At 42.5% G+C, this 10157-nt stretch overlaps 1 protein-coding gene across 1 annotated transcript; it reads left to right on the top strand.

Moving 5' to 3' along the window:
- Positions 1–736: 736 nt before the first annotated feature.
- On the top strand, positions 737–8161 carry FDX2 (ferredoxin 2; the record flags this gene model as incomplete). The annotated part of the gene is made up of 5 exons (XM_083356950.1): positions 737–857; positions 1492–1531; positions 2664–2770; positions 4024–4111; positions 7383–8161. The coding sequence occupies 5 exons, from the start codon at positions 737–739 to the stop codon at positions 7537–7539; spliced, it is 513 nt and encodes a 170-aa protein (XP_083213076.1). The 3' UTR covers positions 7540–8161.
- Between the last annotated feature and the right edge of the window lie 1996 nt (positions 8162–10157).

Genomic DNA, 10157 nt, shown 5'->3' with positions numbered 1-10157 from the left:
TGATGTGCACTGCGTTTAGGAGAGCTGTGAAAAACCATGACCAAATATTTAAAGGATTGAACAGGTTCAATGTTCAATCTTCCAGGCATCCCAGGTTCCAGGCAATCTTCCAGGCATCCCAGGTTCAATCTTCCAGGCATCCCAATTTAGGTCTTTTTGCAAATATGATTTTAGGTTTTTTTTTACCATAGTTGATTTCAAAGTTTCTTCAGAACAGTAACTAGCCAGAGCATACAGGGCTTGTCTAAGTCCAATTTGCATTTGTCATAAAAGTACCATATCATCAGCATACAACAAGGATGCAATATGTATATTAGCTAATTTTGGAGGATGGTGTTCTTGCTGATCTGGAGAGCGGATGAGAAGTTCGGTGTATTGTGTAGTGTTTAAGCCCCGCTTGTGATGAGTTTACGGCAGGAGTCTTCAAACTCGGCCCTTTTATGACTCATGGACTTCAACTCCCAGAATTCCTCAGCCAGCATGGCTGGCTGAGGAATTCTGGGAGTTGAAGTCCATGAGTCATAAAAGGGTCGAGTTTGAAGACCCCTGGTTTACGGTATACAATCTCAGAAAATTAATTCGGTGACTCAATTAAACCAGCTGCGGGAACAGATCTTCACAAACCGTATTTCCTTCCAAGGCAATCCAATAATAAGACATATTCGCTCCTCCCTCTGCGTTTTGTCGCCCTAGCAACCGACCTCTGACCCCGCCGTGCAGTCACGTGGAACGTGCAATGGCGGCCTCCTGGGGTGTTGGTGGCGGCGTGAGTGTGACCCTGGGCTGGGGGTGGCGTCGGCTCCAGTTGCTTCTCGGAACTGCCGGGCGATTTCCGTTTCGGGGGTTTCGTACTACAGGTGGGGTGGCGACTGCAGCTGGGAGCATTTTTCCTCTGGTCTTGAAAAATAGAGGAGGGAAAGATGAGGTTTTGTCCGCCAGGTCTTCGTTTTCTCCTGGTTTTGGGTTTTGAGAGGATTCGGACTTGCACCGAATCAGGAAGGAGAAGCGCGATAACCTTTTCCTTTTCCCCGCCCCAGCCTTCCCTTCCAAATGTTTGTTGTCTCCATTTGACTTTGACTTTACCTTCTCTTCCGTTCGAAAATGTAGATAACTGTTAATTTGTATCTTTTCTACTCTCCACTCCCCCACCCCACCCCCGTGATCCCCTTTATTGCTTCTGAGATAACCTGCACCGGTATTATTCTCCCTCTGCTCGTTTCTGTGATTCTGTGGGATACTTTAGCCTCAAAAATGACAATAGTTTAAGGTCATTAATAAGTCTCCGTAGCCCTTATTTAGATTTTGAGTCTCCTTTTCCAATACACTCTCCAATATACTCAGTCCAATTATTGAATATACTCAGTATATTCTCCAAAGCACCTGAGGGTGGGACAAAGAAGTAACGGGTGGAAGATCATTAAAGAGAGAAAAATACCTGAAAGGATTTGTATTTTCCTAATTAATAATGGCATTTTATTATTGTTTTTCCAGTGGCTTTTCAAACTGAAGATAAGAGCTGCACAGCAGAAGTGTGAGTATTAGGATGTAGACGCCTGAAACTAGAAGAAGTAGTTCAACTGAAGCAGGCACATTTTGTTGCTACTCCAATTTCTTGACATTTTGCTTGGTATTAGAAGGCACAAATAACTTCAAATAGCTCCCCCTTCTGAGTCTGATGTGGAAGCTAAGTTCAGAAAAGTTAACCTGTAGTAGAATATTTTAGGAGTACATTTGAAGTAGAGACCAGAACACATTACATTGAAGCGTAAATTGGATTAATGACAACAGTGGCAGCAAAAATAGGCTTGAGCAGTGGGGTTACAGTCCCCTTGACTTATGAAAATGAAATATACATGTATTTGCAATTAGGTATCACATTGTATATTATTTAGGTTTAATACATTGGTATAACACATTATGTACCTAGTGAAATCAGTAAGGCCATTAAAGTGTAGCTTTACACTGAGGTAATGGGTCAAGACTACATTTTGGGTTTTAAATGAAGAAAGGCATTCTATGAACATAGTTCCTTTCTAAGGAGTTATTTTTTATTGCTTCCCCACAGCTCTGCTCGCCTCCCCATATCTTCACAGATTAATGTCCTTAGCTGATAGTGCAGTTTTCCTTAAAAGGCATTTTGCAATGAAGTAGTTTCCCAGTTTGACCCTATATAGCTAAGAGTCACCCTATATGTGCTTTGTTTTCTCTAGGAAGGTTTATTTGAATTAGGAGATTTAATGTGGCCCTATAAAATTTCATAGTAACCTAAATCAACCTAGGATAAAAATTATGGTTAAAATATTTGTCTTAATCATAGATTGATCCAAGGTAAGTGTTTCATGCTAGAGCTAAAAGTAATCAATCTTAGCATGTCATGCAAAGCACTCTTATTATTTCTCTTTTGTTTCAGCTTAAAAATTTGTATCAGATATTAGACTAACCTTCTGCATATCTTCCCCATATGTGTTAGGATTGTAGCACTCAAAATTCTCATCAAGCATAGGGTGAATGAGGATGGGCAAGACTCTTGTAGATATTTGCAATTCTATATAAAAACAGAAATTGCCAGAAAATATTCAGTTGTGCTTGTAGCATTTGAGCATATGATATATACTGGAGGGCCCTGAACTGAGAGCATTTCCATATTGTTTCTTCTGTCTCAGAGTCAATGTAGTGTTCATAGATCGTTGTGGGCAAAAAATCCCAGTGCAAGGCAAAGTTGGGGATGATGTGCTGCGCTTGGCTCAGAGAAATGGCATTGAACTAGAAGGTATGTCATAAATATCTATATAATGCTTCTGGATCAGACCAGAGACCAATTTAAGCCAGCATCCTGTTTCCAACATTGGGTCATATGCTCTGGGAAACCCACACCACAAGCAGGATATGAATACAATTTAGTTATTTGATTTACACATCTGCACATCTCATAAGTGACTCTTGTGGCTTACATTAATATAAATAAACCAAATAAAATATATAATATAAAGTAAAAATGCAAAGCAGCTGAGCAACATAAAATAATCATCAGTAAAGTGAAGAGATGGGCACTATCTGTTCTGTGGTCCTAGATCAGGCACAAAACCATGTGGAAATGATTGAAGCCTGGGAAATGGGTCCCTTTTCAGTTAACAGGAGTGCTGATTTATCACCAGCTTATCAAATACGTAGGAGCTGAGGGGTTGGCAGCTGAAGTAAACAACAGCCAATCGCCACTCATCAACACACCAGTCAGCCAATAGGAAGGCACCACATAAACATGACTCACAGAACAGCCCAAAGCACCTATTCCTATAGAGGGAAATTCCCTGAAGATGGGCTCCAGCATAAGTCCAAAAGCTCGGAGGAGTAAATCTGTGGTCCCAGTGACCCAAATTCGATCTCACAAAACCATATCTTTGGGGCCTTGCAATAGCCCTGCCCCACAGGTTTTTAACACTTAGTATGTAGTATACTGTCTCTAAATTGGAGGTTCTATTTATAGCCTGATAGCAGCATAGAAGCAATTTTCCAAATACATTGTTTCAAAGAAGATTAAAAATTAAAGCTGTCCAATGACAGATTGTAACTTTAAAAGATCACTCATAGAAAAATTTCAACTTACAATTACTTAGTTTGTACAGAAAAAGTAAAAGCTTAAATAGCAACACTACCCCTTCCCCACATTCCTAATTTTCTGGGGTAGATTTGTTTACCTAAGTGCCTTGAGCTTGCCAAACAGGATTTGTCCAGGTTTTTTTTTTTATAGATTCCAACCGTTAATCATGACCCAGAGACAATACTGCTTCTTTATGTAATCTAGCTCTGGTAACTAACTTCTGCTTTCATTTAAAAAACAAAAAACTTCCTCTCCAGGAAGAAAAAGGTTAGGAAGATCTGCCTGTTGTATATGCCTGGAGAAAAAAATTCTGAATGACAACATTTAAACCTAGACAGTGGTTTTCTGTTGTGCTGCTGCTTGACAGAAGAATAATTTGAGGTCAGGGAAGCTGGACTGAATAAATCTATCTTTTACCTCTTCAGGTGCTTGTGAAGCTTCCTTAGCCTGCTCTACCTGTCATGTTTATGTAAGCTATGATTTTGTGGATAAGCTTCCAATGCCCGATGAACGGTAAGAGTTACTTTAGCTTTCTTCTTATAGAAGCTGTGGCTGACCTTTAGACTGTCAGTAAGCTAACATTTCCTGATTTGGGCTTTATGCTGATGCTTTTTCCAAGCCCTTTGGAGCAAAATGACTGGGTATGTTCCAGCTCTTCTGGGATGAATAATTTGGGTGGAGTTATCCCACTGTAAAGAGGCATCCTTTGTTTTTACTTTGGAAAGACCCCATGACAGCTCTGTAGTTTTTCTGTCTCCTTCTGAGTAGGATAATAGTAAAAGCCATCACTAAAAGCTAAGCAATATCCCAGTGGGGGAAAAAGTACTTATATTCTAATACAGGGGTGTCAAACTTAATTTCATTGAGGGCTGCATCAGCATTGTGGTTGCCCTCAGGGGGCTGGATAGGTGTGGCCAGTGTGGGCGCAGCCTACTGGGTGGTCGTAGCTGGAGTGCATGTGGCCTACTGGGTGGGCATGGCCAGCTCTACATCGTTGGCGTCAAGGGTACCTATGGGGGCCTGGGCAGGAGTGGGACAGATCTGAGGGTCTCTGGCAGAAGGAGATGGGGCAAGTGCCAAGGCATGGTCCACTGGAGGAGCCTCACTGTTCCTCTCAGGACATGCTGGGGGGGGGGCTGGACGGTGGCGTAGATGTCAAATGCCCAGCCCAGCCCAGCCCTCAAGCACCCGCATCACTAAGCCCAGCCCCACTTCCCCAAGGGGGCACCTAGCTGCACTTACCTCCTCAAGGCTGCTGCTGCTGTGCTTGCTCTCCTTAGCCAGGTTGCTTATGATGGGTACGAGGGCAAAATCAAGAGGGAGTCCCACTCCCTCTCCATGTGAGGAGACCTGGCTTTGTATCCAAAGCTTCCTTAGCAATAGGATGGGAGACCCCCCAGGATAGGCCAGGAGGAGGGGGCAAGGGGATGGTGAAAGGGCAGCAGGGAAGGACTAAGGCAGGACTTCCCTCAGACCCTCCCTCTCCTTCCTTTCCTTCCTTCCTTCCTTCCTTCCTTCCTGAGTGGTGGGAAAATATTTGAGATAAGGGGAGAAAACAGGCAAGAAACGCAGCTGGGGAAGTGTCATCCTTCATGAGGAATGAAGAAATGCACCATCGCCTGGAAGTGGCCAGCACATGGCCCTCACCTACTTCACGTATCTGGCTTGGTAGCCTCTTGAGGGAGGGGATGCCATGAGCAGCATGAGAGTCGATGTTACCTGCGCAATGCTGCCCAGCCCCCAGCCTGTCCAGTTTTGGCAGGTAGCAGGGTGCTCTCCTCACAGTGCTGTGAGGCTGAGCCGGGTGGCATGAATCTGCCCGAAGTAGGGAGGGCCATGTGCTGGCCACTTCCAGGCAATGGTGCATTTCTTCATTACTCACAAAAGGTGATACCTCCCCAGCGCGCCCAGTGGGTGGGGCCGACGCGGCAGGGACTGGTCCCTCGCTGTTTCCTGACGGACTTGTGGAGCTAAGACTGAATGCGTTTCACCATAGGTGGCCACCACAAAATTGTACATTGGCTCCCGGCCAGCCTAGGCCAGGGCCAAGGCAGCGGGGGCCGTTCCCTCACTGTTTCCAGGATGGGTTCAGGGGCCACATGAAACCACTTTGCGGGCCAGATCTGGCCCCCGGGCCTTGTGTTTGACATGTCTGTTCTAATAGCACAAAGCACATGTAGTATACATAAAGGTAAAGGTTCCCCCGCACATGCATGCTAGTCGTTTCCGACTCTAGGGGCCGGTGCTCATCTCCGTTTCAAAGCCAAAGAGCCAGCGCTTGTCCGAGGATGTCTCCGTGGTCATGTGGCCGGCATGACTAGATGCCAAAGGCGCACGGAATGCTGTTACCTTCCCACCGCAGTGGTGCCTATTTTTCTACTTGCATTTTTATGTGCTTTCGAACTGTTAGGTTGGCAGAAGCTGGGACGAGTAACAGGCGCTCACTCTGCTACACGGCACTCAGGATTCGATCCGCCAAACTGCTGACCTTCTGATCGACAAGCTCAGCGTCCTAACCCACTGCGTAGCTATGTAGTATACATAGCGAGGGCTTATTCTTTTTCTTAAGATTGCTTTTTACCTGTAACGAAGGACAATTTTAGTATTTAAGTGCATAACCCTCATTCAAGATTGAAAAATTCTCATCAGTTGCACTGATAATTTGCAGTATGTGTTGAAGCTTTACCAAGAGAAATTTCCCTAGACCAGGGGTGTCAAAGTGCTGGCCCGTGGGCTGGTTGCATCATGTGGAGGCCGCGCCCACTCCAGCTCCATCAATGTGAAAAATGTCACGATACGTGATGACATGTCATGTGACATGGTGAGTTTGACACCCGTGCCCTAGGCCATTTGTGTGCTGAGTCAATTTGATATTATAACATATATATCTCTATCGTGTGGAGATGTGATAAGAATTTAGCACGTAGAGCTCCAGATACAGGAGAGAGCATGTTGCTTGATTGCAAAGTATATACATCTGATATTTAGAACCTTGATTTGACAGAACAGCCTATTGAGACCTTACAACAGCTTGTCATATTTTCTTTTGGGCACTAATAAATACTTGACCAGCAGAACTGCTAAATTTTGAGTCAACGCTGTTTAGCTAAAAACCTGAAAAGTTACATAGAATGGTCTCAAGCAACAGTGATACACTAATCTGAATATACTTTGTTTTGTACTTTGGTATATTTATACTTATTTTCTTTTGTTTGGTTGAGGCAGCGTGATGTTTTAATAGGGTCAACCGAGTGATCAATAAATTAGCTAACACATAATTCACAGATAACGTTAGAAAGGCATTTGAGTTTTAGGTAACAATTGAGCGTTGGAATCTCAAAATCTCCAAAAGATGCTGAATATACTAAATTTTTTTCTATAAGGAAATTTTTTAAAAATTATGAAAGACAGAAAGAATTTGTAAAGTCTACAGTGATGTATGCACTGGAATAAATATTTAAAACCTGTATATATTTATACGGAGCAAGTCAGTTTGGTGTAATTGTTAAGATACCAGACTAGAAACTGGGAGATCACGAAGTTCTAGTCCCAACTCAGGCACACGCCAGCCTCTCTCAGCCTAGGAAACAGGCAGTGGCAAACCGTTTCTGAAATCTTGGCAAGACATACTTTTATGTCGTTAATATTTTGATCGTCTTACTTTTCTTTTTCATCTTTCTTTTTTCAGGTTTTTAAAATAGTTATCTCTCGCGAATTTTTTTAAGTGCAAAGTCAGGATGTTAATGTCTATTATAAATAACTCCTGACATTCTTCTCCACCTAGGGAGGAAGATATGTTGGATATGGCACCGCTACTTCAGGAGAACTCTCGACTGGGCTGCCAAATTATCCTTAGCAAAGAACTGGAAGGAGCACAGTTCACCCTTCCCAAAATCACCAGGAACTTTTACGTGGACGGGCATGTCCCCAAACCTCACTGAGAACTACAGAGTCCATGGCTGGATCTGTCTGCATTGTTAAGCTGGTAAAAGGCTGCAGAGAGCACAGTGGGGTTGTGGCCAATGCTGGAAACATTTTAAAGAAAAGGAGGAAATGGCTCAAAGAGTAAGAAGATGGGTCTGTGGAAGGAACTGAGTGACATGAGTGAAGTTCAAGCATTTGGCAACTATCTCATCTGACTGTGCTTTCTTCGGAAACCCAAAGCTGGATTAAGCTTAGCCCCATCCATGACTCATCCCAGCACAGAGAGGGGCTGTGAGAAGGATCAGTTCCTCACCTAACAGTTCTTCCCTCACATCCTTGGAGAAAACCAAAACGTTTCACGGAGAGGCAAGGCGTTCCTGTGCAGTAGCCACTGTGTTTTAGCAGAGGAATACAAGGTTTTATGTATTGTTAATTGCCTCAAAAAGGAAAACAATATAATTCCCATAAGCACATTCTTTATACACTTTAAAGTTTATTTGTTTTCTCCTGTTCTTCCAGCACTGTTTGGAGCTATACTGGCACTTCTTGTCTGCGTTAAACCATCAAGCACTATATTGAATATTTGGTTATCTGTATAACCAAAAAACCAAAAAAATGGCTTCTTCCAGTAAAGGCTTCTGATAATGTTTTTGAATTCATTCTCCTTACACATGAACAAACATATTTGGAATGATGTGTGTACATGGGGCATGGGCTGGGCAGCAATTTAGATTCAGCTTTCAAAGGTGCTTTGAAGAGCTTAGGAGCTCAACTGTAGCATCTGTCTGCAATACCTTTAAGTGGTTATGTCTTTTTTCTTGGAATTGCACAGCCACTTAGAAGTGTTGTAGACAGCTCTGAAGCAGATTTTTGGATGCTTTTCCAGTATCAGAGTCAATATTTCTTCAAAATTCAACTTTTGCTTCCATAGACTTTCACAGAGAATACCTTTTCTGTGCTATTCCGAACTTTGTAGATATAGACACATCACAGGATCTGAATAGTTTTCCAAAGACTTCATGGCGGTTCTGTAAGTTATTCTGCAGCTTGTTCATTTACTGATTGTTGATTGTAAAAGGTAAAAGCTCCCTATCACTTCAGTATCTTTACTGTCAGTTATAAGGCTGTCTGTTGTACTTATTGCCATTAGTTTGGTCCTCTTTACCTTTAATTTTACTATCATTTTTTATTATGCTCTGTGACATTATTAGGGCTTGTGGATCCTTTGCGTTTTCAGTTATCAAAGTAGTGTCGTCTGCATAATTAACAGGGCATGCAGCATACCATTCTATTTTTAGGGGGAAAAAACCCACATGTTTTCAGAAAAAGAAATCAGTTTTTGTATGTAGGTAATGTGTTTGTGTTGTCTAGAACAGGGGTGTCAAACTGCCGGCCCACAGGTTGGATGCATCATCCAGAAGCTGCGCCCGCCCCATTGCCGGCAATGGCAAAACTGTCCCGATAACATTGCATGACATCACGTGATGTCACGAGTTTGACATGTCTGGTCTAGAAGATACTACTTTCAATGCAGTGAAAATAAGTTTTTCCCCACAGCCACTAGATTGGCTCAACATTAGTATAAATGATGGGTTTGCTTTTGTTTATTTAGTTGGAAGAAGTTTAATCTGTAATTCAGATAAGATTTACACTGTTAAATTGGTTTGAGCAACCTATGCTCCTCCAAACATTGATTACAACACCTTTAATCTCTGAACAGTATCCATGCTGATTAAGATTGGTTGGAACTAAACAAACAGGATACATGTTTCCCAATCTTACTACAGGTAGTCCTCTACTTACAACGGTTCATTTAGTGACCATTCAAAGTTACAACAGCATGAAAAAAGTGACTTATGACTGCTTTTCACATGACCACTGCAGCATCCCCATGGTCACACGATCAGAATTCAAATGCTTGGGAACTGACTCACATTTATAATAGCTGCAGTGTCTCAAGGTCATGGGATCATCTTTTGCGACCTTCTGATAAGCAAAGTCAATGGGCAAGCCAGGTTCACTTAACAGCGAAGTTACTAACTTAAGTATTACAGTGATTGACTTAACTACTGTGACAAAGAGCCTTGGTGGAGCAGTGGGCTAATGCCTCCTTAAGTAACACCAGCTGCCTGCAATTAGTGCAGGTTCGCGTCCCACCAGGCTCAAGGTTGACTCAGCCTTCCATCCTTCCGAGGTAGGTAAAATGAGGACCCAGATTGTTGGGGGCAATTAAGCTGACTTTGTAATAATGCCGCTTGGGGGTGTGTGAAAGCCCTAATAAGCAGGCATATACATAGAATGAAGGCTACTGCTAAGCTTGTAAGCCGCCCTGAGTCTTCGGAGAAGGGCGGGATATAAATGGAATTAAAAAATAAAAAATAAAAATAAAAATGTCATAAAATGGGGCAAAATTCATTTAGCAAATGTCTCAGCAACAAAAAATTGGGGCTCAATGGCAGTCGTAGTTCTTTCTGATACAATGGAACCTTTTTTTCAGCAAAACCATTTTTTTTTCCATATCTATGAACTTTCATAGATCGTATTTAGGTTTCTCTTTGATATGCAGCTAAAAAGTTCATACAGTAAATCTCTAAAAAATGGAAAAAAATGTATACAATATGAAGAGTATACAGTG

This window comes from Vipera ursinii (genome assembly GCF_947247035.1).
Source record: "Vipera ursinii genome assembly, chromosome: 2".
Lineage (NCBI taxonomy): Eukaryota > Metazoa > Chordata > Lepidosauria > Squamata > Viperidae > Vipera > Vipera ursinii.
This window is presented reverse-complemented; position numbering and strand designations above follow the sequence as displayed.